The sequence below is a fragment of the Diutina rugosa genome (assembly GCF_008704595.1).
Source record: "Diutina rugosa strain CBS 613 chromosome Unknown scaffold7_size311281, whole genome shotgun sequence".
NCBI classification, from domain to species: Eukaryota; Fungi; Ascomycota; class Pichiomycetes; order Serinales; family Debaryomycetaceae; genus Diutina; species Diutina rugosa.
The window spans coordinates 243,212-270,748 of NW_022995140.1; the positions used below are offsets into that span (position 1 = coordinate 243,212).

General features: G+C 50.8%; 11 protein-coding genes across 11 annotated transcripts; 5 read left to right on the forward strand and 6 right to left on the reverse strand. All coding sequences in view use genetic code 12, as the record gives it.

Annotated features, from left to right (window-relative positions):
- Nucleotides 1–165: 165 nt before the first annotated feature.
- Nucleotides 166–6,339, forward strand: DIURU_002888 (uncharacterized protein; the record flags this gene model as incomplete). The annotated part of the gene is made up of 1 exon (XM_034155588.1): nt 166–6,339. One exon carries the CDS (start codon nt 166–168, stop codon nt 6,337–6,339), a length of 6,174 nt encoding a protein of 2,057 aa, XP_034012419.1.
- Nucleotides 6,340–7,867: 1,528 nt separating this feature from the next.
- Nucleotides 7,868–8,608, forward strand: DIURU_002889 (uncharacterized protein; the record flags this gene model as incomplete). The annotated part of the gene is made up of 1 exon (XM_034155589.1): nt 7,868–8,608. One exon carries the CDS (start codon nt 7,868–7,870, stop codon nt 8,606–8,608), a length of 741 nt encoding a protein of 246 aa, XP_034012420.1.
- Nucleotides 8,609–8,866: 258 nt separating this feature from the next.
- Nucleotides 8,867–10,021, reverse strand: DIURU_002890 (uncharacterized protein; the record flags this gene model as incomplete). Its single annotated transcript, XM_034155591.1, has 1 exon — nt 8,867–10,021. One exon carries the CDS (start codon nt 10,019–10,021, stop codon nt 8,867–8,869), a length of 1,155 nt encoding a protein of 384 aa, XP_034012421.1.
- A 570-nt stretch (nt 10,022–10,591) lies between these two features.
- Nucleotides 10,592–11,692, reverse strand: DIURU_002891 (uncharacterized protein; the record flags this gene model as incomplete). Its single annotated transcript, XM_034155592.1, has 1 exon — nt 10,592–11,692. The coding sequence occupies one exon, from the start codon at nt 11,690–11,692 to the stop codon at nt 10,592–10,594; it is 1,101 nt and encodes a 366-aa protein (XP_034012422.1).
- A 134-nt stretch (nt 11,693–11,826) lies between these two features.
- DIURU_002892 (uncharacterized protein) lies at nt 11,827–12,414 on the reverse strand (the record flags this gene model as incomplete). Its single annotated transcript, XM_034155593.1, has 1 exon — nt 11,827–12,414. The coding sequence occupies one exon, from the start codon at nt 12,412–12,414 to the stop codon at nt 11,827–11,829; it is 588 nt and encodes a 195-aa protein (XP_034012423.1).
- Nucleotides 12,415–12,790: 376 nt separating this feature from the next.
- BUR2 (Bur2p) lies at nt 12,791–13,693 on the reverse strand (the record flags this gene model as incomplete). The annotated part of the gene is made up of 1 exon (XM_034155594.1): nt 12,791–13,693. One exon carries the CDS (start codon nt 13,691–13,693, stop codon nt 12,791–12,793), a length of 903 nt encoding a protein of 300 aa, XP_034012424.1.
- A 707-nt stretch (nt 13,694–14,400) lies between these two features.
- DIURU_002894 (uncharacterized protein) lies at nt 14,401–15,321 on the forward strand (the record flags this gene model as incomplete). The annotated part of the gene is made up of 1 exon (XM_034155595.1): nt 14,401–15,321. The coding sequence occupies one exon, from the start codon at nt 14,401–14,403 to the stop codon at nt 15,319–15,321; it is 921 nt and encodes a 306-aa protein (XP_034012425.1).
- A 671-nt stretch (nt 15,322–15,992) lies between these two features.
- On the forward strand, nt 15,993–17,084 carry DIURU_002895 (uncharacterized protein; the record flags this gene model as incomplete). The annotated part of the gene is made up of 1 exon (XM_034155596.1): nt 15,993–17,084. One exon carries the CDS (start codon nt 15,993–15,995, stop codon nt 17,082–17,084), a length of 1,092 nt encoding a protein of 363 aa, XP_034012426.1.
- Nucleotides 17,085–17,621: 537 nt separating this feature from the next.
- Nucleotides 17,622–21,203, forward strand: SLA1 (cytoskeletal protein-binding protein; the record flags this gene model as incomplete). Its single annotated transcript, XM_034155597.1, has 1 exon — nt 17,622–21,203. One exon carries the CDS (start codon nt 17,622–17,624, stop codon nt 21,201–21,203), a length of 3,582 nt encoding a protein of 1,193 aa, XP_034012427.1.
- A 2,921-nt stretch (nt 21,204–24,124) lies between these two features.
- On the reverse strand, nt 24,125–24,925 carry DIURU_002897 (uncharacterized protein; the record flags this gene model as incomplete). The annotated part of the gene is made up of 1 exon (XM_034155598.1): nt 24,125–24,925. One exon carries the CDS (start codon nt 24,923–24,925, stop codon nt 24,125–24,127), a length of 801 nt encoding a protein of 266 aa, XP_034012428.1.
- Nucleotides 24,926–25,708: 783 nt separating this feature from the next.
- On the reverse strand, nt 25,709–26,353 carry DIURU_002898 (uncharacterized protein; the record flags this gene model as incomplete). Its single annotated transcript, XM_034155599.1, has 1 exon — nt 25,709–26,353. The coding sequence occupies one exon, from the start codon at nt 26,351–26,353 to the stop codon at nt 25,709–25,711; it is 645 nt and encodes a 214-aa protein (XP_034012429.1).
- Nucleotides 26,354–27,537: the final 1,184 nt, after the last annotated feature.

Consider the following 27,537-nt stretch of genomic DNA (forward strand, 5'->3'; position numbering starts at 1 on the left):
TACCACCAGGACTTGAGCCACTACGTGCCCCAGGAGCCGAGCCAGTTCATCCTGCCCAGTGCCGCCCAGGGCGCCAGTGCCGCCGCCGCCGCCGCCCTCAAGGGCAACACCAGTCCACGGCCCCTGGCAGCTCAGCGCGCCGCCGCCAACATCCGGGCACTGTCAATGACGCTGGCCCTGCGCCAGTACGTGTATAATCCCAAGCCGCTGTACCACACAGGCCCCGTTAAGGCGACGCCGGCCCGGCGGGCGCTGCTGCTCACAGCGCAATCGGCCAAACCGCCGCCGCGGCGCCGGTTGCTGATCGACCACGCCCTCTCGTCGACGCAACAAGTGGAAGAAGAAGACGAAGACGAAGACTGTTTGGTGACCACTAAGACCACTAAGGTGTTGGACCAGTACGGGCGCACCCAGCTGATCACGACCAAGACCATCCGCACGTTGGCGGACGGGTCGCGCACCATCGAGACCACCACCCGCAATATCAGCCGCCTGGGCCTGCGCCTGAACTCGTTGCGGACGGGGCTGTTGTTGCTGAACCAGGTGCAGCCGCAGCCGCTCAACTTGGACAAGATCGACGAGGATTTGCAGGACTTTGACTACAACTACTTGGACGAGAACCAGCCGCTCCAGCTCAACCAGCACCACCCTACCAAGCGCGAGCAGCAGCAGCAGCCGTACGTGCTGCCGCCGCTTAAGCCCGTCGACGTGCGCACGAACTCGCTCCTGAGCTCGCTGTCACAACCCAAATTACGCCTGATCCTCAAGAACACCCAGCGCCCTCCTCTAGCGGACGAGGCGACGAGAATTGAGGTGATTAATGACGCTGACATCGAACTCGAGCCCCACCCCTACCAGAACTTGAAACAGACTCCCAAGCTGCCGCCGCTTCTGCCGCCTCAGGTGCAACAGCTGGAGTTTGTCACCATGGAGCGCCTCTCGTCGCCCGGCGGCTCCATCAAGTTCAACAATATGGTTGAGACCCACCACTACTATGACGCGCTGAAGAAGCTGCGCACGCTGCCGCAACAACCGCAACCAGGTAAGCGTGGTACTAATAAGGAAGCCCTCGGCGCTCTGCTGACGGCGCCGCCGCTGGCCGACTTCTACGCCGCCGCTTTGGAAGCGGCTCACCGCAAGGTCTACGGTGACCGTGACCCTAACCAGGTTGCCGCCGCCGGCGCCGCTGGTGGCGCCGCTGGTGGCGCCGCGGTGGCGCTGCCTCCCATCCCGCAAGATATCCAGGTGAAGCCGCTTGTGGTGCAAGATGACGGGGTCCAGGCCAATTACAACTACGAAAACCACCACAAGAGCTTTGTCGGCACGCTGTTGCGTGACGGGGTGCCGGCGCTGAAGCGCGATCGCGAACGCGAGTTGGAGCGTGAGCGCAAGCGCCAGGCCAAGGAAGCTAAGGCTCAGGCTAAGGAAGCCAAGGCCCAAGCGAAGGACGCCGAAGGGAAGAAGGGTGTACTTGGTGGATTGTTCAAGCGCCGCCGGGCCCTGGAGGAGGAGGAACTCGAGGTCGCCTCCCCAGAAGCCGCCCAGGCGCAGTTCACGCCGCCGCAATCGCCCGGGTTCATCGAGACCCACCAAGACGTGCAAAAGCTGAACCTGTTCAAGGACAAGTTGAAGCACGGTGGTCAGCGTATTTTCGAGAAGTTTGAGGCCCCCGTTCAAGGTAAGCCTGAGGACTACGCCAAGGACACCGTGGCCGTGGGCGCCGTGGGTGCTACCGCTGCCGGCGCTAATGGCGTCGGTGGTGTGGCCAATGCCAATGCCAACGTCAACTCCCCACCTGCCCAAGGCTTTGCCATCAACAGCCGCGACGGCCGCTCGCTGTTTGAGCGCCGCCTGCTGGCCGAGCGCTTCGGCCCGCTGCTGGGTCCGGTTCTGTTGCCTCAACAACAACAACAGCAACAGCAAGTTCGCGCCCAGCCGGCGCAGGTTCTGGCGGTCGCCGTTCAGGATACTGTGGTCAGTGCCGGTGGCGTCACTCAAGCCACCCGCACCGTCGTCGAAGAGCGTCTGCCCGCCGTACAACAGGCTGTGCACCAGGCCGCGTCCCGTCCTGTGGAATCCATGCCGATCATTGGTACCCCCACTGCGCCTAAGTTGACCAAGGACGAAGGCTTAATTACCGATGAACGCCAAAAGGCGCTTGGTCCCGCTTTCCAAGGTAAGAACCAACAACAACCGGCCACCACCACTGGAGCTGTCGTGGCTAACCCTGACGAGTACCAACACGGTGTTCAGGACGGATTCCGTCGTGGTGAACAGCTTAATGAACAAGACTACGAGCGAGGCTTGAACGCTGGCTACCAACAGGGTGAGGTTCGCAATGAGCAGGACTATGAGCGTGGTTTGAATGCTGGTTATGTCGCTGGTGAAGCTCGCAACGAGAAGGACTACCAGCGCGGTGTTCATGACGCTCAACGCGAGGCTGAATTGCGCCAACGCGAGCTCGAACTTCGCCAACGGGAAGCGGAACAAGCACGTCTCGAACAAGCTCGCAAGGCTGAACAGGCTAGAGAAGCACAACAACAAGCTGAGTACCAACGCGGGTTACAGTCCGAACACCTTAATGAACAGGACTACCAGCGTGGTTTAGCTGCTGGTTTTGAACAGGGTGAAGCTCAAAATGAGGCTGAGTATGACCGTGGTTTAGCCGCGGGTATCCAAGCGGGTGAAGCTCAAAGCGAGGCTGACTACCAACGTGGTATTGTTGAGGGCCAAGCCGCTGGTCAAGCCCAACTTGACGCCGATTACCAACGTGGCCTTGCTGCTGGTAGAGAGGCCGGTAAAGCGCAAGCGGAGGCCGACTACGAACGTGGTTTGCAAGCTGGTAGAGAAGCCGGTGCCGCTCAACTTGAACAGGAACGCCAACGTGAAATTGAGGCTGAACAACAACGCCAGCGTGAGATTGAAGCTGAACAGCAACGCCAGCGTGAAATCGAAGCCGAGCAGGAACGTCAACGTGAACTTGAAGCCGAGCAGGAACGTCAACGTGAACTTGAAGCTCAACGGGCCAAGGAGCAGGCATTGCAACGTGAACGCCAACGCGAACAGGAACAAATTGCTTGGGCTCAGGCTGAACAAGCTCGTCAAGCTGACTACCAGCGTGGCTTGAATGATGGCTTGCAAACGGGTGAAAACGAGAACGAACAGGACTACGAACGTGGCTTGGAAGCTGGTTACGAACAAGGTGAAGTACTCAATGATGCCGACCACCAGCGTGGTTTGAATGCTGGTTTCAAGCAAGGTGAAGTGAAGAACGAGCAAGACTACGACCGTGGTTTGGCTGCTGGATTCCACCAGGGCGAAGTACAAAACGACCGTGACTTCGACCGCGGGTTGAACGCTGGCTACCAACAAGGTGAAGCTCAAATCAAGCAGTCGCAAGCACTGTATGAAGAAGAGTACCGCCAGGGGTACAAGGCCGGTTACAAGCGTGGTCTTGAACTACTCGACGAAGAAAAGGCGAAGGCTGCTCCCGCTGTGGCGACTGCCAACCTGACCTTGCCCACCACTTCCACCACTGCACCTACTGTTGTTCCTACTACTGGTATTGTTGGTAAGTCTACTACTGCTACTACTGCGACTCCTGTGACTCCGCTGAAGCCACAACAGCCCGTAGTGGTGCAACGTACCGTCGTTGCCGCTGCCGCTGAGCGTCCCGAGAGCGGTGAGCTCGGGGTGATTGACTCCTACGCCGTCACCCTGGACGAAGCCGCCTCTCCCGATGCTGAACGCACTCCCTTGCAACGCAACAAGTCGCTGTCATCGTACAAGCGGATCCTGAAGTTGGGTGCGTTCTTCTCGCGCAACAAGTCTAAGGATAAGGTCAAGGACAAGGAGGCTGAAGCGGCGGCCACTAAGCAACGGAAGGGGTCGCTGGACTCGCTGGCGACCGCTCCCAACTTCAGTGCTACTGCTCCCAACGCTATTGGTACGGTATTCGCTGGCGGGGCCACCTCGGCGAAGCTGGCTAACGTGCCTCAAGTTGCTCGCACGACTAAGCAAGACCCCGTCGAGAACACTGCGTTTGCCCTGTTGCCTCGTCTGAGCTCTACTAATGTTCGCAACGCTGCTACCACTGGTACTGCTGCCAATACCTCCAACTTCGATAACTTGGAGACGGTGGAAGTGGGCGAGCTTGATGGCGAACTGGATGAAGAGTGGGGCACCCCGCCTCCCGAATTGAAGGAGCCCGTGGACTTTCCCATCGCTGCTGCTTCCACTAACAAGGAGAAGCTGAAGGCTCAGCTGGAAGCGTTGATCACTGAACCGCAACACGCGTACTCGCAACACGCTCGCCAACCGGAACCTTTGCTTACTGACCGTCAAGCTGAACCATTGATCACTGACCGTAACGTGGGCGAAACGTACCCTGAACCGAGCTACTCGGTGTCAGAACCGTTGCGTGACGAAGACGAACTCAATGAAGCCTACGACGACGCCTTTGACCGCACGCTGGACACTTCGAACTACCTGGCTGGTGACAACCGTGAACACGGTCTCCCTGTGGAACTGGTACAGCGGCTGGCGGGCGTCAACCCTGCTACCGACTCCATCCCTGTTGTCGTGCCCCTTGACAGCCTGAAAGCTGCTCACGTCCAGGACCTCCCCGTGGTTAACCCTACGGGCGTTTCGGCTCCTACTCAACGTACGGTGGAACCGCTCAATGACGACGTCGACCCTTCGAGCTACGCCCACACCAAGATTGCGGTGCCCACGCTCGAAGACGTTGGCACCCCGGGCTTTGACAGTGCTGAAGCTATCGACACCGGCCTGCTGTACTTTGCCGAGCTGATCCGCAAGCCTAACACTGACGGCTACAACACCCACCTGGACCTGACCTACGACTACCTGAACTTGCCTGACCTGAGATACGCGCTGAAGGCCGACATGCCTGCTCCCAACATCATGAGCGATGTTCCTGAGGACGTGGAGTCGCCGCAACACCTGCCGCGTGTGCCGAAGGACTTGGCCCTGGCAGCTGCTGCTGCTGCTCCCGCTGCTGCTGTGCGTGACGTTAACGTTAGAGAAGGTAACACTCCGATCTACGCCAACGCTACCAAACAGCTGTCTAAGACTGCTACTGCTGCTAACACCACCACCCTGCCTAAGGTTACTCCTCTGCTGCCTAAGGCGACCTATGTGGGCTCTGGCTCTACCCAACACCAGTTCACCACCCCCCACCACGTGAGCCACAAACAGCACGCGGGTCCCACCATCAGTGCTCAGGCGAAAGCGGCGTCGCCCGAACCTCAAAACATGACCCGTGGCGTGGAAGCGGCGTTTGCTAGAGGACTGCATGCGTTGAACCACCAGCCCCAGCAACAACCGCAAGCCTACCAGACCACCTACCAAACCACCACCCACCAAAGAACCCGTCTGGGCGGCGGGTTTGCTCCCCCCAAGACGTCGCAAAACCGTGCTTCTCACGCGGCTAAGAAGCTGACGACGCTGCTGTTCTACGACGTCGACAACATTGTTAGTGATACTGAGGATCGCGACTCACTTTTGGGTCGCCAGGCCGCTGCTAAGACTCGCTACTCCGGTGAGCTTGACCGCGAAGTGTTGATTCAGCAAGAGGCGAGAGCCACTCATGTGGTGACCAACGCTACTCCCGTGGCGAGCCCGTCGCTGCTGGCTCGTTTACAGCAGGAACGCACCCCGATCGTCACCGACCTCGTTGAGCCGAAGCGGAAACTGTTGGACCCTAAGCGTGCCGACGCTACCGCTGCTATTGGTACTACTGGTGCTGCTGCCACTGCTGCCTCGCCGCGTACGCCCCAGCTCCAACAAGGTGCTGGTTTCGGCACGTCTCCCTCGACGCAGCAACTGCCTCAAGGGCTTCCCTACGGGCAACATACTCCCCGCGAGGCGCCCCACCTCGGCGGTGCTCCTCAAAAGCCGCTGGCATCGGTGAACACCACCCCGAAGTCGCTTGTGGGAGCGCTGGCTCACACCACCCCTGCTAGTCCCCAAGTGATCAACGCTGGTGGCTTTGGCTACTTAGCCGACACCGAGCCTCGCCCCAAGTTCCTGAACAACAGCGAGCACCTGACGCTGACCCACCTGGAGCAGCCCACCAACCTGACGGCGTTGACCAACCCCAACGAGTTCATCCAGGAGGAGACGTACATGACCGAGGAGACGGAGGTCATCCCCCAGGCGCAGGCGGCGACTGGAGTGGCTCCCGCTCTGCCCTCGGCAGTAGCTAACGAGACTACCGTTAGTGATGTCACCATCGACGATGGCCCGAAGAAGAAGAAGCGGGGTGGTAAGTTTAAGTCGAAGATCATGAAATACTTCGTCAACCCACAAGTCGCTTAATTAATTAATGTAATGTACTATGATTCGGAAGAAATGTAGACCCTCTTGAGATTAGTAGACCGCAGTACGCTTTCATTTATTTCATTTGCAAGGACTTAGGAATTGTAAATCTACCGTAAAACGGTGGCTTTGTTAACGTGTAGAAGTTGATATCTTTCTCGGATCACCTTTGATCAAAACCTTAGAGATATGACTGTTCATTCTTTCTCGTGTAAGCATGATAAGATAAATTCATCGACTGACTTGAGGCAGATATAGACAATGTAGCACGCCGTGGTTGTAAGGTCAGGAAAGTACAATATGATGACTTATACGCCCCTGACCATACACCCCTCTTCTATTGTAATGGTCATTCGATTATGTTGAATATGGGTTTTACGTGGTGGGTCACTAGAAGAAAGTGTGAACCTCCTGACTAAGTCTTCGTTCCATTCATATCAAAGGCATATTTACGAAACTCAATTGGATTTCCGATAATGTTGGCTTGGATGTACTAATCGAAAATTATGATGTAGAGATATCTTATTGAGGGGTACTGAGGTGCCAAGTTCTTATATTCACAACTATCACCCACATCCCTTAAATTGAGTGACCGGCGGGTAATTTATTCGTGTGTCATCATCGCAATTTACCTTTAGTGAGGGGGTGCTCTACTCAACCTAAGCCTCCTTACAACGCCACATGGGGTACGAACTTCAAACCTAATTAACGTTTTTGGGCTGTGGCTGAGCTGGACCAACAAAACCTCATTCTAAAAGTGTCATTTCATTTGCCATATGTAAAAATCGATCGCTTTAGATGTGGCGATTCGATGTCATGCTATTATGTATTCGTAACGTCGTCAAATCATCAGGGGGTTTTAGGAGCGGCTGGAGAAGCTAGAGCTGTCACGACGACGATCCGGCTGAGGCCGCTGGAAGCGGTTCTGGCGACTTTCAGCGGCGGTGACGACTTTATCCAGTCTCAAAAACTTGCGTAAATCAGTTATGGCGTCCATAGTGGTGCGATTTTGCAGGTCAGAGTACGGTATAATGGATGGTGCTGGGCAGGCCCGAAGCGATGGGGTTTAAAGTATTTCAAGACGGCAACCGTTGCTTTATATATATTTGCTGCTGGCTGGTGGCTTTTTGTTGATTTTTTCGCAACCATGCGGGCGCTTGGGTAAGCGGTTAGCTAATCGCCCCTGCCAGCGAGCGTGGCTAGCTCTCAACAGGTCACGACAAACGCCTGCAGTAGTCCAGCCACCCTCTCCCTGAAACGGCGTGCCACCGTATCCTATCAGTAAAAGAACACCGCTAAAAATAGATTTTAGGGAAGGGAGGCGAAGCCAACACGCTTCGCAATAATTCCAGCGGTCTGCACGCGAGCGTGTTTCTCACCCCCCTCCCAAGTGGAGGCACCCGCCTTAGCAAATAGATCTGGACCCTTTTCCTGTAATTCCAAAAAAAGCCCGCGCATAACAAACACGCACGATCCCACGCAAGCGAAGCCGTTCGCGACGCACACGTCACTACCTTTTAGAAAGCCAATGGACGGATCCAACGAGAGCGCTGAGCATGAGACGTTGATGCAGTTGCTCAAGCTGTTCGAGCGAAATAATCCAAATTGCTATGGTAATGTTGATATCACCGATGGCATCATTACCAGGGTGTTTTTTGGCCTTCCTCACGCAAAGGCAGTGGTGGAAATGGGGGGACCGATTGCGGTGGAGGCGCGGTTTGGCTCACAAACAAATGGGGGAGTGTTTATCGCCACCGTGCCTACTCCGAAAAATGAGCCTCTTCCTATAGCGATCGCCTTTGCTCAACAAGAAACTGATGAAAACTGGCAGTGGGTGTGGTCTAACCTCGCTCAGTGTGTGCCTCACGTGACCAAAGTTCGGAGGATAGCAAAGCCAGCAGTGTACCCTATTTTAAGCAAACAATTCTCCGAGGGGGATAATGGCGTGTGTCTGGTCTACTTGAGCCAGGATATGCTTGCACAGAAAGCCATCACTGCTCAGGATCTTCCCCAGTTTAAACAGGCGGTGGCTAGCGACGGTACCACCAAATTGCAAGAAGAAGTGGCCAAGCTTCCGTCATCGGCACAGCAGTACCTTGCTCAGTATCCACCGTCAGCTTATGGGGGCCATGGTAATCTGTGGAATAACGTCAGTGGCTCTAGCAAGTATCTTACTCGCATTTTGGGCGACGCCGACTACGTGCCGTGGGTGATTGTGACTAATAACATGTTGGAAGACCTTCAACGCCAAGCCCCCACCCTCGTGTAACCTGGCCGAGTCCGGGAGTACAAAGAGAAATACCATTACAAACTAAGATCCACAAAACTAAGGTCCACATTAGAGCGTAGTACTGAATAATAGACAAGCCAGCAGATAAAATCGACATATTGAGTAATAGAGACTAACTACTACCTCTTTGATGAAGATAATCTACTTGTAATCCTCAATTTTATTAAACTGTATATTCTAAACCTCTAACCTCTATATACCCCACTGTAACTCCATATCTAATATAATAGAAGACAATCAGATCGCATCCAACACGACGTCTCTACCCAAGGCGATAAGCTTCACTTTACTGTAGAAGTCGTCGCGGTTGTGATAGGCCCCACACATACGCCGTTTACCAGTAAACTCAGTGCGCGAGTGGAACACTCTCCAGTTGTCGAAGATGAGACACTGGCCAGGACGCAATTGGTAGAACAACTCGTTCTCCGGGTCGGTAATGATGCTCACCCAGTGCTTGATTGCTTGGTAGAACTTAGGCACGTCAGCAGGATCCGCCCACACGTCCATCGTCGACCGGTCCAGCTGGTTCCATCTCACCTGTTGTAAGTCGCCAAACTCGTCCAAAGTGAACACGGGACGAGGACGATCAGGCTGGATACACACCTTCTCCTCACCAGCGGAGTGGGCGGGGATGGGGATCTTACAGAAGATCTCATACAGTTCAGGGTGCTTCTCTTTAAGGATGTCCGCAGCTCTAAAAGCATCCACAAGCAGGGTAGTACCGCCAGTACCGTCGTGATAAAGCAAGTGGAACAACTGGAGCCCAGGAGTGTCGGACCAGTAGGTGCCGTCGGTGTGGTTGCTAATATCAAAGTTGGTGTAGGCGGTGTCGGCCTTAGACAAGTCACTGGTGAAATCCCAGAAGCCACCGTAGTGAGTGGGCTTGATGTAGTCAAACCGTTCACACAATTTTTCGGTATCTTCAGGAGTGACGGGGACATCATCAATCAAACAGAAACCGTGTTTCCAGATCTTCATCGCCCACTCGTCTACCTTAGCATCGTCGGCCATAACTTCTTTAAACAGCACCCGAGGCAAGTTATCCTTCATGTCTTTGACGGCCCACTTGTCAATGGCGAGTTTCAGCCGGTCCAACTTATCCTTGGCCGGGATGAGTCTAGGGTTGTAGGCGTGCAACCGCAACCAGTGGGTGTCGTAAGTCAGCTGGTGACCATCAGGCCAGGTAATGGAAATGCCATCGTTGGTTGTGGCAACGTCTTTAGGTGAGATATCGTCAGGAATAGACGCCAGGTTGAAGAGGCGCTGCTTCGTCTGCGGGTAATAGCATTCCGAGCAGTGGCAGTTGTCGCGCAACCAGATGTAGTGGTACTGGGAGTGCTTGCCATCATCAAAAGTGATGGTCAATTCGCTGGTGCCGCTGGTGGTGTTCATCTTGACGTGAGGAGTCGACTGCGGCAGGGAAATGCTACGGGCTTTATAATCTGGGGTAGGAAATCGTTCGTGATTTCGCTATGTGCAGGAGGTGCCTGTCACCGGCATCCGCCGAGATAAATTAGGCGAATAACAGACTCACAACTATGGAAATCGAAAGTGTATATGAAGTATAAAGCATCTAATCGTTAAATTGGTTGTCGTTTGGCTGATGAGTTGATTATATCCTCGGCTTCTTGCACTTATTTCGAGGCTGTCGACGCTGGGCTTGGCTGGCACTGCATCCGTGCTGCGCTCACAATTATTTTCTGCAGTATATGGTAAGTGGTAGCCGCGGTCGCTTCAGTGTATGGTAGGAGATGGCGTCGATTGATTGGGCGATACTAGGCTGAACGAACGTGAAATTAATTGCCTGTTCGTGTAAATCCTACATTTGCTGGCTTGACATTTCCATGACAGGTCAGATTACAGCGAGAGTAACACTTGATGAAGTTCTTATCCTAAATATATCATGTCATTGACTATACTCCCTTGACCCCTGGCCAATTTCCTCTATAAACCTCTCTCCATTTAGTTACCAGTCAAATCGAACACACATTTCTGGATTTGGTGCTTATCAAACTTATCGAATGCTTCAGCAGCACCATCAAGACCCTTCACCTTATAGTCAACAAAGTCAGCGAAATCAGGCTTAAGCTTCTCAAAAATCTCGAGGGCTTCGGCAAACAAACTGGCCGCATGGCACCGACCAAACGAGATGTTGATGTTTTTCACGTAACATTCGAGACCTTCAAACGGTAACGGTCCGTGGGCCATGCCAATCAGCGAGATGTAGCCGTTACGACGGACACTGTCGTAGGCAGTTCTGAGAGCCAGCGGTGCTCCCACCACTTCCAATACCGCGTCGAAGCCAATACCTTCAAGATCGTTGGCGACATACGCCGCTGACGCTTCCGATTCGGTTTCAAAGTTCACCACTTTCGAGGCACCAAGTCTTTTGGCTTCGGCTAACCGTTCAGGGACACTATCCACACATACCACATTGGTAAAGCCAAAGTACTTAAGCACTCTAAGCCCACAAAGTCCCACTGGACCACACCCCAATTGAAGAATGTGAGCATCCTTAATGCTTACAGCTTCAGCACCAGCAGCAGGACTAATGTTGAGGTAGTCGATAATCTTCTTTACCCCATAGTAGCCAGTGATAAAGATATCGGCCATCAACACATACACCGAGTCGTCCCCTGGCGAATCAGGCTTTTTAATCAAAGTGTAGTCAGCGTGGGGCACACGGACATACTCAGCTTGGCCTCCGTCAAGACCTATCTTGCCAAAGGTGTTGGTTTCAACACAATTGCCCAGGTATCCATGGCGACAATAGTAGCACTTACCGCACTGGACAGTGAACACTGCAATCACGGAATCACCCACTTTGAACTTCTCGACGTTGTCACCGGCTTTAACGATCTTGCCAGTGAATTCGTGGCCGATAATCGTGTCTTTGGGACCGGCAATGTGGCCGCGGTACGAGTGTAAATCAGTGCCACAAAGACCGGACAATTCCACTTTGACGATGACGTCAGTGGCATCTTTAAGCGTGGGAACAGGACGATCTTCGACTCTGACGTCGCCAGGGCCGTGGAACACGACTGCTTTCATGGTCGAAGACATATGTTGGAGAGTGGCACCATCTAGTGGGGTAATCGGCAATCGGCATAATGCGGGGGTGGTGTTTGATACTGTATATAACCAGATCAGCTAACCAGCTAACTCTAGAAAGAAGTGGTATACATGACATTAAAATGCTAGAAGAGCGACTTGCGCGAGCTCCACACAATCTTCATCGCGTTGACGATCACCTTATGGTACAGGCTGATGCGCCGGATCACCCCCATGAAGAATATGAAATAAATATGGCATATGACAAAGTCGCCCAATAATAAATAGAGAAAGGTGATGGTAAGCACCCACATCGTCACGGCGTTGGACTCGGGCCCCACGTGGAGCCACCGCTCCACCACGCGAGCAAAGCGGAAGAGCAACAGGTCGCCAATCAATTGGCATTTGTCTATCGGCACGCGGTGTTGTCGGCGCCGAGGGTGGCAGGTTGAGAGCATGGAGTCGGCGTAGAAGTTGAGCCACATCGTCATGACCACCTGCCACGCCAGCGCCTCAGGGTCATCGTCTAGTGAGTAAAAAATGTCGCCGTCGTGGCGCACGATCTCCAAGTGCCGTTGTTGCATCGCCGCCAGGTTGCGAAAGACAAACGTAGACATCTCGTTGACCAAGGGATATCGCGACACCACGTCGTAGGGGATGGTGATTAAGGTGTTGACGAACGAGAGAATCACCATATTGATCATGAAAAAGCGGATACAGCGAGCGGTAAGCATGACACAGTGGGTGAGCACCATTCGGGTAACGTAGAACCAGCCAAGGTGACGAGGGAAGCGGAGGCGGTCGAAATGGATAACCGGCAAGGGAACGACGCCGCCGAGCCACCGCACGTGGTAGAGTCGGCGTCTCTGCTGGTGGAGCCGCCGAGCAAGGAGCCGGTCGAGTTGGTGGAGATCCATGCTCGTTGGCGGGGTCGCTTGCGTTCCGGGATGGTAGGTCGCGGATCTAGATTGCGTTGACAGCAGCGCTAGTACTGCATACAGTGGTTGGGATTGCCGTTATCGCACCGATATAAATTGTCTTATGAGTACGGGCGACGTGTATTATATACGGTAACTGTGTGTGTGTCGTCTATTGGGCTTTCAGCGAAGGTCAGCTGTTAAGGGGAGCTGGTTCCACAGGTTTGGCAACGGGTTCGGGGTTGGTTTGACTGGTGGGAGCGGACAGATTATTCTTAGATTCAGTCTCGGGTAATCCCCATACTTCTTTGGGGACGTTGGGGATCCGCTTGGCCACCATTTTATTCAGCATTAAATTGGCGTCGGACTTGGCGTATTTGATGAGACGAAGCACGTAACAGTAGCACTCGTAGCACATCTCGCCGGTCACCCCCAATCGCTTCTCAAGCCAGCTGAGCGGTAGTGGTTCCTTCTTCTCCCACGAGACGATGACGAGAGCCATTCCCAACGCGGTATAACAGTCGTAGGCCACGTATAATGGAAGCGACAGCAATATCTCCAATAACGTGATGGCGGCTTTGAAAGTGTCACTATCAATTACCACTTCATCTTCATTATTTTCTTCCTGGGCTTCGACTATGCGATCGCGTACATCGTATGGTAAGTCGAGATTGAGGTCAAAATTGAGGGTTTTGAGGATAAGCTCTTCCCGATACAATAGCTGGTCCCGCCACTTCCAAAACCCTTCGCTTTGTTCGTCAATTACGGCGTGTCCGGGAGGGTTTTTGAGATTGGCGGCGTGCAAGGCGATTTTGCCCGGCTGACGGTAATTCTCGTGGAGCTTGCACAGAATGGCGAGGGCTGCCAGAGCCACAAAGTATTTGGATGAGGTGATGGGAAGGCGCATATAGTAGCGGTTGATGTAGATGGTGGCGGCAAGAATGGTCCGGCCATCGAGCTTGAGCTTTGAGCCAAGGGAGATGAGGAACGCGTGGATCAGCTCCCGCTGGCAAAGCTCTGCCGTCACTGGCACCTTCTGTTTTCGCAGGGGCAGTTCCTTTATGAATGCATCCTCGGAGAAGAGCCACGACGACATCGGTACCGTTCGCCTAGGTTATTCGTATGGTAACAATTGGGAAAAACAGTTCATCGTTCGGGGCTCGCAACCGAGATTTGCGACGCCTGACCCAGACCCTTGACGAAAATGGGGTGAAATTCCTAGTAAATCGAGTTGAGATATGTTGAACATATCAGTTTCGATGGTTTAAATGGTCTATTCTGGTCAATTTGCTTACATTATCTAGTCTTTGATGGATTTAGAAATTCGCATCTTGGGACAGTAAATTCGATTTGAATATTCAATACTTGATATTCACACGACTTATTTTGAATTTTGAGTTAGACACGCCCATTTGCCATAAGTTTCTATTTGAAATCACTTTAATTTAAAATTTCAGCCGAAATAGGTAGCTCTTGAGATCCTGATGATGTCATAGAAGTACATAAACACATTAAAGATCTCAACCTCCTCATTTTCTGTATTTGTTATTAAGCGAAGCATTGTAATTGATACTCGTTCGCACATCAGTTTAAACATGAGTTGAAGCCAGTACCCAGAATCGCTTGAAAAAGTAACCCACATGATCTACTAACTCAGACATCTCTAGCAAATCAATCCACGTAGAGATAACGTCTTTTATTGCCCGGCAATTTCCCTCTTTTCTGAAGGTGTCGACCTCATCCCGCCACGCACTTCGCACTAGGCACTGAAAAATCTTTTCCACCATAGAACCAACCACCAGTATGTTCATGCACTTGGTTCGTCCCAACGTGGCGGCTCCTGCGGCTTCGCTGGCCCTGGGCCCCGCCAAGATCAAAATCCACACTCCCGCTTTACTACAAATCCTCGAGATCATCGCCAAACAGGTTTTGCCCGAACATAAGCGAGCGATCGGGACCCTCTTGGGCATCAGATCCGACGACGGGTCCGAATTCGAGATCAGAGAGGCGTTCATGGTCCCCTGCAATGACACCGGTGACACCGTCGTCATCGACGACCAGGCGCACAAGGCGATGTACCAATTGTACAAGAAGGCCCACCCTAAGGAAGCGGTGTTGGGGTGGTTTGGCTCGGCCAAGGAGATCGACGACACCACCGGTCTCATCCACGACTTCTACCTGAAGCCCGACCGGGCTCACCCGTTCCCTGCCATCTACTTAAACGTCGATTTCTTGGACGCCGAGGGCAAGCCTAAGCACCCGGAGATCGTCACCTACATTGGCGCCGCCGTGGGCAAGCCTCAGCAAGGGTGGAAGCAGGCGAACTACATCTTCTCGCCCATCCCCAACGAAGTGGTCCACGCCACCGCCACCGAACAGATCGCCTACTCGCAGGTGGCTCGCGGCAAGACCCTCGAGCAGGACTTGGAGTACTTGGACCAACAGTTGGGCGACGTTTCCGACAACATCGACACCATGCTCGCCGCCATCGAGCAATTGGAACAGAAAGACGACGACGCCCTGTTGGAGGTGTTGCGGTTGATGAGCAACAACTTGTTGACGCGGCCTAAGGTTGACGCCGGCGACAAGGACGCGTTGCTGCGCATGTTCAGAAACCACAATCAGGACGTGGTTATGATTGAGTGCTTGACCAAGGCTGTCAAGGAGCAGATCGAGTTGTCGGCCAAGTTGACCCAGCTGAGCGAGTTGGAGAAGCGGGCTTAATAATCCCCATTCACATATGTACATTAGTAATGATAGAGTGACAGGTGTCGTCTAAGAACGATTGGCGTGTAATTGTAGTCTCTTGATAATGCAAACGATTAATTCTCGGTTTTAGTTGCTTGAAAATACCCTGATAAAATGACTGCTTTCACTCCAAAGCCATCCCGTGATTTTCAAGTCTATTTTCGAATTTGGAAGCCTCATAATTTTATGTTCCTTCTACGAAAATAACGAGGTGGAATTTTTACGATTTTTTTGATTGTGTAACCGACTTTTTCGAGGCGTTACCAAAATATTCGGTTATTGAAGGAATATAAATCTGTGGTGGCGTTCTTGAAAGCCACAAGCAAGCATTTGATGATGCCGGTGCGGCTTTGATCCGGTCACGTGTGTGCTCACGTGGGCCCAATTTCACCACAAGTCCAGAAATTTGCTAGTAAACCCCATCTCGGATAATGTCTATCTTATTATTCAGAATGTCTTGATTAATCTTATGATATTTTTCACTATAGTTGTCTCCCCTAATCTCGAGATATTGGCCATCGCATCTCGGCTATTGTCGGCTATCGGTGCACTTATCAAATAGAGGGAGCCGCATACCCTGCAAGCCAAGCAGAATTCCATAAAATGATGGTTTCCGCCCCTTTCTTTTCCCAGATACCCCTACCAACATGACGAAATCCGGGCCCAAGTGCCTCTTCTTAGAACGGCCAAACTTTGACTCCCAGGAATACCAACAGTTTACCGAGCACTTTGAATGTGTGCACTTCTACTTACATAATGCTCAAGAACTCTACCAGGAGTTTGCTGGGAAAGGAGCTGATATTGAATACATTTACGGTGGCTATATCGGTCTTGGGAAAGGCTACCACGGTGCTGAAGTGAAGCAGACGTTCCCTAACCTCAAGATCATCGCCCTTGCCCTGGTAGGGTATGATAACTATAATGTTGCCGAATTAGCCGAAGCGGGAGTGACTTTAACTAATGCACCCTCTGAATTAGCCTACGGGTCGGTGGCTGATTTAGCTCTTTACAACGCGTTGCTGAGTTTCCGTAACTTCAAGTTATTTGAAGCTCACGTCAACAACACCTTGAACGACGCCGCCACCATCAGATACCTGCTCCACCATTCAGAATTTGATCTGAAACAAGGCAAAGCCGTCGTCACTCCTCAAAAGGGTCATGTGTACGCTCACTCGATCTGTGGTCGGGAAAACCTTAGTCCTGCTGGTCACAATACTGTGATTGTCGGCTTTGGTCAAATTGGGTCTTTGATTGGTAAGCGGCTTGCCACCATTGGCATGAACGTTCACTATGTTAAGCGGACACCGCTCTCACCTGAAGAACAAGATAAATTAGGTTACCCGATCACATACCACGATAAGTTGGAAGACACCGTAGGGTTCGCTGATCTTGTTGTATTGGCGTGTCCCGGGGGTAAGTCCACTTATCACTTGGTGCTGAAACAAATGATTAACAAATTTGAACGGCCAATTCGTATTATCAATATCAGTCGGGGCACTGTCATTGACGAGAATGCCCTCGTTGAAGGACTTGAAACGGGCAAGGTTCTCTTCGCTGCACTTGATGTGTTTGAAGAAGAACCCAAAATCCACCCTGGTTTAATTGGTCGTCAAGATGTGGTGTTGACGCCGCACATTGGTCTGGCCACTATTCAGAACTTCAACTATACCATGGCGCTTGCGTTGGACAACGTTCGTCGGGTACTGGAAGGGTTGAAGCCCATCACCCAGGTGAACTAACAACGCAAGAATAGACACGATAGATATGAATAAACACGAATAAAGGTTTGGATACGACACTCATGGATAGACACAAAAGACGATGAAATATTTATGATGATAGCGGAAAATCAGAATCCTCTTATCGGTATTAGTTCATGATTGTCACTAGGCTTTGCTGATTTAATCCAATTCAAAAATTCAGTCTCACTGTCGAGTGCCTCGCTGTGACGTACCCTTCTGTACTCAATTTACCCGGATGGGGGTTACCGCGTAATTCTCGCACTCTGTAACAGCCAGCGATAAACCATTTACCCCACCAATTCTCTATCAATGACGGGTAGAATTCATTTTTAGTAAACAAAATTCAAAACTATACCTCCGGTGAGGCTGAAATCACTTTTGTCACTCGTCTCCACTTAATACGTCGAGGCGATTTTTGCCGCAATCTGCTACGGCATTGGCTGCTGGCTGCTACCTGCAGTCCTCGCACCCTTGCTCACAGAGATCGGGCACCTCACCACCACCTCAACCAGCGACCACCCCAGCCATCCCTCCATGCTGCTGTTATACATCGGCGTCTACAAGGCGGTGTATGACTACGCTGCCCAGGCGCCCGAGGAGCTCTCGATAAACGAGGGAGACCTCCTCTACTTGCTCGAGACGCTGGACATCGACGAATGGTGGAAAGTGAAGCGCCGGGTCGTCGCCACGGGAAACGAGGAAGTCGACGAGCCCGAAGGGTTGGTGCCGCTGAACTACATTGAACCCGCAGGGGTGATGAAACAGTGCGTGGCCCTTTACGACTATACTAAACAGACTGACGAAGAACTCAGTTTCAAGGAAAACGACCGCTTCAACATCTATGACGATGCTGATCCCGATTGGCTTTTAGCCGGTGATTTAGCTGGTAAAGCCTACGGGTTTTTGCCGTCAAACTACGTGAAGATGGCCGATGGCTTGTTCAATCTGAGTCAATCGGAATTGCCGCCGTTACCGGGATCCGCCGCTCCAGCACCGTCGGCGCCTCAAGTGGCTGCTGTCAATGCCTCAGCGTTGCCTCCGCCGCCCATGCATCCGTCGCAAACTCCATTATCGCAATTCCAGCCGCCTCCTTTACACATCCTGAGAGACGCTACTCCCGCCGCCGACCCCACCCCGCTGTCCCTGCAACCACCAGCACAACAGCTGCCTTTGCAAACCAATGGTGACGATGAAGCACCGCCGCCGATGCCGCTGCGTCCTCGTTCCAACACGGCGAATACGCAGCAACTGATGCCGTCGTCAGTAGACGATAACACCGCTGCTGACCACACCTACGATGGCGACCTGTTCACGTGGTACATTGACGAGATTGATGGGCGTAAGAAGCGCTCCGTGGCCCTCACGGTGGGGCCTGGGTTTGTGCGGTTGAAGCCTAACCAAAAGAAGCTCTCTAAACTCCGTGGCGGGACACTGACGTTGGACAACGAGTGGCAGATCAGAGACTTGATTAACTACTCCCAGGAGAAGAAGCATGTGTTCTTTGAATTCAAAAATCCTAAGGCGCTGATTGAGTTGCACGCCGGGTCTAAGGATGTCGCCGAAGCCATCATGCTGGTGTTAGGCGACTTTAAGGGCGCTGACCTGGCTTGTGGGTTGCGTGAAGTGGCTAAAGCATCGCAGACTTCCACTAACGCGCAAAACCGCAAGATCGGTAAGCTCATGTATGACTTTGTCTCCCAAGGCAAAGACGAATTGGGGGCTAAAGAGGGCGAAGAAGTGTACATTATTAACGACGTCAAGCTGAAAGAGTGGTGGATGTGTGAACTGGTCAACAGCGGCCGTCAAGGGGTGATCCCTCTGAGCTACCTAGAAGTGGTGGGCACCTCTAACCTTGATCTGCTCACTAACGGTGCTCGTAAGCGCAACGAGAGCAGTCTGAAGAAGAAGCGCCATCGTGACCGTGGCGAACGTGACCGCATTCGTGAGCGTGACCGCAGAGAACGTGAACGCGGTCCTAGTCACCGTGAAGACGACAAGCTGATGCCCAACTACCACCGCGTGCGTACCTGGATCGACCTGCTGGGCCTGTTCAAGGTGGAAGCCGAGTTCTTGGGCTGTGTCGATGGCAAGGTCCATTTGCACAAGACCAACGGGGTTAAGATCGCGGTGCTGGCTCTGAAGCTATCCGTGGAAGACTTGGAGTACGTAGAAAAGGTTACTGGTACGCTGTTGGAACTGTACAAGGAAGAAGTGATCCGCGCCAACGAAAAGCGCGACCGGGCACTTCGCCGGAAGCTGCTGTCGGGTGGTCACAACCGCCCCTCGTCCACTGCTGCCATCAACGATATCCCTCCTCCTCAACCACAAAGACCCAACCATCGGGGCCCTCTGACCAACTCCGCTCCAGGAGAAAGCGACTACGATTGGTTTGAATTCTTCCTTCTGTGTGGCGTCGACATTGGCAACTGCCAACGCTACGCCCTTAACTTCAGTAAGGAACGTATGGACGAAAACGTCTTGGAAGACATCTCGCCCCAATTGTTGCGCACGTTGGGGTTGCGTGAAGGCGACATCATTCGGGTGATGAAGCACTTGGACCAAAAGTATGGCCGCAAACACACTATGGGCGATGCTGGTGCTGCTTCCACTTCGGGTGGTTTGTTTACCGAAGCTGGTGGCGCGTTGAAGAATAACTCCCTGACGCTGGACATCCCTCGCGTGGATGGGGCGGCGTTGCCGTCGCCTAATAAAGCCCAGCCAATTAATAATGCTCCTCCTCCTCAAGCGCAAGCGCCCCGTCCTGAAAATGACGACGCCTGGGTGGTCAAGCCTGCGGCCAGATCGCTGCAGGAAGACTTGTTGTCGAAGCAAACCACGGTGCCGCAACCGCAAACCCCTCAATACACCGGGTCGCTTCAAGACTTGGTCAACATCAAGCCCCATGACCCCAAGGTTCCTCCCCCCAACCAAAACCAGGCTCCTGCTGCTCCTGCCTTGGTGCCTAAGCAACCGCCGCCTCGTCCCACGGCTGCGTTACCGAACTTTGAACCGGTATCGGCGCAAAAGACGGGTCAACTTGTCCCTGTCACCACTGGTGGTTTGCTTCCTGCCCAACCCACGGGCTTCCTCCCCATCCAGCCTACCGGTTTCATGCCTATTCAACCCACTGGTGGTCAAAGCTACGTGTTGCTCCCCGTGGTTACCGGTCCCGCGTTACAGAAGACTGGTGGTGCCGGTATGCCCACTACCACTTTCGGAGGTCCATCGATTGTGCCGTTACAGACGGGTACGTTGACGATGCCGGCGACTCTGTTTGGCGGGCTGGCACCCTCGTTGGCTCCATCTCAGCCCACTGGTGGCATGCCCCAAACACTGTTTGGCGCTGCTGTACCTCAACAAAAGACGGGTCCGTTATCGGCGGCGACTACCGGGGGTATCGGCAATGCCTTTGTACCTCAGCTGACGTTTGGCAAGCAGATCACCGGTGGGTTCATGGCTCAGCCTCAACAGCAATTACCCCCGCAGACGCTGTTTGGCGCTAACCCCACCACCAACTTCCCGCAACAGATGAACCAGATGACCAACATGTTTGGTCAAACCAATTTGGGACAACCTCAACCTCAATTAGGACAACAGCCGACTAATATGTTTGGGCTCCCTCAACAACCCACACAACCGGCACTTCAGCCTCAGTTTGGTCAACAGCTGACTCTGTTCGGTGGGTTGCCTCAGACCCAGCCTCAACAACCGCAATTTGGTGGTTTGCCACAAACTCAACCTCAATTTGGGCAGATGCCGCAGCCTCTGTTTGGGGCCATGCCTCAAGCTCAGCCGCAATTTGGTGGGATGCCTCAACCGCAATTCGGCGGAGCTCAACCGCAATTCGGCGGAGCTCAACCGCAATTCGGCGGAGCTCAACCTCAGTTTGGTGGCCAGGCGCCTCCGATGACGCTGTTTGGACAAGCACCAGTGGCTCCTCAGCCCGTTAGCCTGTTCGGCCAGCAGCCGGCTCAGTTTGAAGGGTTTGGCCAGCTCCAATCGCAACCAACCGGACTTGGGTTTGGAAATTCGCCGTTGCTGGCTCAGCAGACAGGTAAGTCCCAAGCCAACTTGGCAGCGGCGACCCCTGACAACCCTTTTGGGTTTATGCACTGATTACACTAATAAGAAATCACAGGATAGTGTGGTGGTAGTAGAGATGATTACAAGATTCAAGGGTACACAATGTAGCATGAGTAGTTTCAAAATTCATTCCAGGAAATTATCTACCAAGATTGCCGATAATGCGGATCTAACCAGCGTCCATACAGAAATATATGCTTTGCATGATGTAAACCATACGAATCAAAATCAGAAATTTAAGTCAATTCAAAAACAATGGTAATCATTTACAAAAATGGTTTTATTGCCTCGGACTTTCACGTTGAGTTAAACCATGGATTGAGGCAATTGTTCAAGCTCAAACATTATACGCGAACTACCTGATAACAGAAGTTAAAGAGACAATAGAAATATCAAATTACATCTTGAATTCAGAAGAATCATCTCACGGAATCCCATTGACTTGTTCTAAGATTCGACAACGCAAATTCATACATCAATCATGTCCTGCATCTGCGTACTATATCTGTATATAACGGATGGTGCATAGACGGGACAATCTAACGAAATAAGTTACTTCTAGAAACACGAGTAATAGCAGCCAATGCACACTATTGCAAGTACGTCTTTTTGAAATTGAAACATAAAGCCGGCAAAAAGCAATGTGAGTAGGGGAAAAAAAAATGTTTTTGAAAAACTTTTTTTTCCAAGGTTATTCTTCGTATAAGCACACTGCGTCTGTTGCAAAGTTCATTATGTTAAGAGGGCCTCGGAAGTGACTTGCTTAATTGGTAGACATCGAAATTAAAGCTTAGCTCCTCGTCTAAGGAGGATGCCTGTATGCTGGTGTACTTAGCAAAACGCAGTATATGTCAAGCAGCGCTCTAACACAAGGTCCAAAGTGAATAGCTGAGGTTCCTGAGCACAACTACAGATCCTATACTTGACTATTCAGTTCAAAAGGTTTTTCGAAAACTGTCACAAATATTAACAAGAATGTGGTGTTGCAAATTTCAGGACTGCACACAAAAGTTGCGTCTGCATGTAAATATGAACCTCCAACCAGGTTCTTCTATGACGTGAAAAACACTCTAGAGAAAATTGAATAACATCACCGTTGTTTAAACTGCTCAAATATTATTTACAATAGCAAACGGGATTTTTCTGAATTTCTTATGGAAAAACTAAAAAGTGGGCTATAAAAACAGGAAAAATCGCTGAAATCAATTCGTTTGCTCCATAAAATTCTTTGGCATTGGAAGTATAGTTGAGGTGAATTTGGGTGAGTCGACTTCAAAATTGGCGTCTCTATGTGAGTTTATCGGTGGATAAAAAAACTATTTTTTTTTTTGGCAAAATTTTTTTTCACCCTTCTGAGTTTGAAATGTTGTCTAAAATGTCTGGTAAGCACTAAAGCTGACTTGAGATGGTTGTAGCAGTGATGAGAGCGGTGTTACACCTCGTCTATGTTTAATGCCTGTATGCAGGTGCATACAGAAAATGCAAGACACACTAAGGTTAGTTCTAATACGCACTTATAAGGTGAGCAGTTCAAAATTGTTTGCATCACTGTAGTGCAAGAGTATGTCTATTTGCTTAGATGGGTTGAAGTGGGTGCCACCACCATTGCTGACACATATATCATGCTTTCAAATTGCAGGTTCTGCACACAAGCATTGCATGTGCATATGGTTCATAGATTTTCAATCAGGTCTTTCATCATGTATATGACGCTCTAGAAAATATTGAAATGCACCACTGTAATGAATACGGTGCAAATAGTATTTACAACAGCAAACGGAATTTTTCCGAGTTTCCTTGCAAAATTTTATAAAATGTGATATAAAATCAGGAAAAATTGCTACAGACCTGCCGTTTGCTTTATAAAATTCTTTGGCATCAGAAGTATTGTAGATAATTTTTTGGGAGGGCGGACCTTCGATTCGAAGTAGATTCAACAGAGTTGGAAAAAAATTCGAATGATTAGCGATAAAAAGAATATTCATGCTCCATAATTTTATTTGGCACTTGCTGTAGAGCTGATGGGTGTCTGGGTGATTTAAAGTAAAAATTGGAGTATTTTGAATACTACTTCCTTCTTTTACATTACCTGCAGGATGGTGCAATGTATGCAGTACATAATATTTTTATCTCTTTGTTCGTTGATACCCATAGGTAAGTCACATATATTACAACCGTCATAATCTTGAGTCGATTTACTACTGGTAGCACGTTTTCCATAAACTCAACTTGATTATTCAATCCCTGATCAAGCTTACAAGTACATCAAAGAGTTTTCCTGCATGTAGCCAAGAAAAATTTGAAAACAAAAGTCGCAAAAACTTTTGGAAAAAAAAAAAAGTTTTTTTTTTCGAAGAAAAAAAAAAATAAAAATTAAAAAAATAAGAAAACCAAAAGACTGATTAAATTCGAGAAAAAATTAAATGACAGATGTATACTGCTCTCTCAATGATTTGATATCTGAATTGTTGTTGCTGTTCCCTGATGGGAGCTGGTGGCGATGATTTTGCTGATTACCATAGTTCTCGTATGCTATATACAGTATTGAAATGTAAATGCAGGGAACGGTTTCTGAGTTACAAAGATTTGAGTTCTGGGTTAAGTCAAAAGTCTAATCACAGTTATAATATTTGAGAGCTATTTTATTAGTGCGAGAAGTATTACGGAGTTGAATCAGATATTGAGAAAGTTATCTTGCTTTCATTTGGCTTCAAATATACCTGCATGTAGTCATCGCTTGTCTATCAAGATTTCAACTCGTATATGACAGTTTACTATATCGCCTTACATCGTACATCACGTGTGTGAATGTCAGTATAAGTTTGGAACATACGAGAAATACTCAAATTGTATCGACAGAAGTGCGGTCAGCTTTGTTCAATAATGCGTTGTGATGAAGATTAATCCCTAAGTATTCAAGATGTTTACTCATTATTGACGTGGTCGACACTATTCTACTTGCCAAGCACTTGGTACCAGTCATCACTTGCAGCAGTAAGATCATTGTTGTCGGAGTGCATGCTCTTGACGTCGAGCTCGGTCTCTTCTGGTGATGTGGTTAATGTTGAATTGTTCTCTGGTAAGAGGGTATCCTCCATACTCATGCAGCTATCACGATAATTGCATTTCGACTTGATAACGATGGCACCGAAATAGTAAGGCTGAGTTGTCCACAAACTGGAGATCCCTTGCTCTCTCACTGATGGTACTACCGCAAACACGATATGAATAATGCCGGATATCCCGAATATCGCCGCCAATATAAGAGATATCACATAAAACGCGGTATCAATGATACAATCAGACGCTAATTGCGAGAGTAGTCCAAATTGCGACGCGTCACTCAGTTGTTGATATGCGGTGATGAGGCGACAAAATGCGCCACCAAACACTCGGTAATAATAGAGCCCCACTGCAAGCCACATCCCGAAAAACGCCGCTTCGAAGATAATGATCATGAACGGGAATATGAGCACCAGGCTGCGTCTCACTGTCGCCACACAGCACCCAGACACATACACCACGCCAAGCACACTGAACACAATAAGGCATACCAGCTGGTCGCGAGCAGCCATTATAAAGTAGTCCAAGTCTCCCCGGTTAGCGCTCTTAGCCACATGGGTTTGAGACATACCATAAGCGCCAAACCCGAGCTCCACAACCTGTAGTGCAAATTGGAGTAAGCGCAACGTTGCCAGAACCCCTACCCACGCACGGCTGGTTGTGGGTTTGAGGAAGTCTTTCGTCTCCTCCATCTTCTGTCTTTGGGTATTCGTATGTTGCAGTGGCAGACAAAACAAGGGAGGAGTTGCCTCGGAGTTTAAGTATTGGTTACGTTGATAGTAGCCCCGTCGATTTCAGCCCTCTTTTTGCTGTTCTTAGCTACATAACCGTATTTTCCGCAAACGGCTTGACGCGCATGTTGGTGAAGATGATTTCGCTAAACAATCCCAGGAGCCAACGGATCTTGTTTGAACGGAGGTGACGAGTCGTTGTGACAGGGCAGGTCTTACCAGCAGTGTGCTTTTTCTATGGCCTGGACAAGATATTGGTTGGTTTTTCCTGACACTTTTGTGGTTGTCCGCCTTGCCACACGTGTTTAAAGTGTAGGCCCCCTGGCAGTGGGTGTGAATCGATCTAGGTGCTCGCAACCATGCACCATAAACGAATAGTTCGACGCAGGCAAAATTGTTTCAGCGTGACGCGCACAGAAGCGATAAACAATCTAGACGCGAATCTTTTACTCAATAGGAAAACTCAACCTTTTTGTGTCATTAACGAGGTTCTTCAATTTGCAACGAAACACACTCAAACAAGAATCATTTTAGCAGTTCAAAAATTCAGTCAACCCCATAAGTATAACTTGTGGATTGTAATCGACTTCGGTTTGGCTAGACCCTTGTATTGTGATCGGCTTCCCAAACAGGTTAGTGGTGGGGGGTCTTTTTTCAGTGCCAGCCAAATATTAGTGGGGATACCAAAGAGGTGTATTGACGACCACACAATTCCCCATTGTGGAAACAATTTTTGCGTCGTCACTACACACTGTCCACATCGGTCATGACGATGGGCTTGCGAGGAATATAGGGGGCGTTTTTGCCTTGGTGGTGGAGTGTCTCGCGAGTGATGTGGTCGTCCCACGACATCGCCCCCACAAGGTACATTTGTGGTCTGATTAGTGACATGATGCCTTGTTCACGGACAATAGGGATCATGCCTTTAAATACGTGTCGCGACCATGTCCAGGCGTAGAGTACGATCAACGCGATGCCCACGGCGTAGGCGGCGTGCTGAATGTGACAGGCTTTCGTCAGCTTATCTTCATCAAGGTCAATTTCGTTGGTGAGGTCGCAAAGACCCCCTCGACCACTGAGGGCAATGGCATCGTACATCCAGATGACGACAAACGACAAGTCGATGAATGATATCACGATGGGACGTCCATACACTTTTCGAAGGGGCTCAAGGTAGACCACGTAGGTGCACACGGCCCACACTGCCAGCAATATCGAGAAGCATAGCGTATATATCAGTTTGTGCTTCACGGAGGCGCCAACCGATGACTGGCTTCGCTTCAGAAGCACAAACGAGTAGGCCGCGAAGCCCACGGCGACATAGGAAAGTGCCGACTGGAGAAGCCTCAGGATGGGCTGGTCGTACCCTCGGCGGGGGTCGACAAACATGGTTGCAACTCGTCACCTTGATTTCTCTGGCCAAAATTAAATCTTTCGTTTATCTTGGCCTGCACACGCGTGAAGGAAATTCCAGTCACCCTGACCCGGAAATGAGCAGAGTATGGTTGCTATACATTTCTTGGACATGCTGATGGTGTCATCGGAGGAGAGAGGATTCTTGGTGGCTGTGTTTTCATGCTACGTGCGATGGGGGCCACTGTTGCTAGATTGGTAGCACTACCGCCGCAAACCGTGATTGTGTTGTGTTTTGTGTAAACACCCTAAAGAAGCTTTTTTCTCAAACCCCACTTTTTCAATTATTGAGGTCACGTGCGTAAAGCCTCCAGAAGAAAAAGGAAGATGACATGGGGGGGGTGCCAGATGTCTCTACCTGACTACAAGCGGGGTTAGAGTGATACGAGATCATGATATCAAAGCGGGGATATAATACCGTCACGTCACTACATGACAATGGCCACCGACTTCCATTTAGCCATGACAAAGAGCCCACCATGATTCGGTGTCATCTGTGCAGCTTGGCGACGACTGCTATTACAGATCCCACAGCGCTTACTAATCGGCCATTAAGATCACCACTCCGATATCACCGCCATTCTAGATGATTTACCCCGTAAGCCATCGCAAGCGCCACCCAAGGTCATTGTTTTTCTTTGCTGCTCATTTCGCAGCCTTTGTTCGGCAGATAACTGGAGGGGAGAGCCAGCAGCCAGAGCCACACGGCCAGTTGCGGTGTGGCTACAGTTGTCCGGTCCAACGGCCCATCTACAGTAGCAATGTAAGTGTAGATACTCGTTGTCACTGATAAGGCCAGCCATGGAAAAAGGTCGCAATTGACATCCGCTGGCCGTTATCTACCGGCGTCGCGCCTGAGCTCGCAGCTCACACGAGCTGGTGCCACTCTGGTGGCGGTGTCTACTCCGAGGTTCGGTGGGCGGGGGGCTTATTGTGACGGAATGCGACATCGCCATAAACAAATGGCAGCGGGTTGGCGCTGGGACTTATTCAGGTGCCGGTGCTCGTAACCAAGCTCGCTCTCTCAGCCCAATTAGTCGATACTAGTCGGGGTCACATTTCTCTCACCACGCGTCAGCCGTCTGGCGAACCTTAAACGTGGCCCAAGGAGCCTAACCTGTAACCACCTCTGTTTGTGGCCGTCACTATCTGGCGGTGGC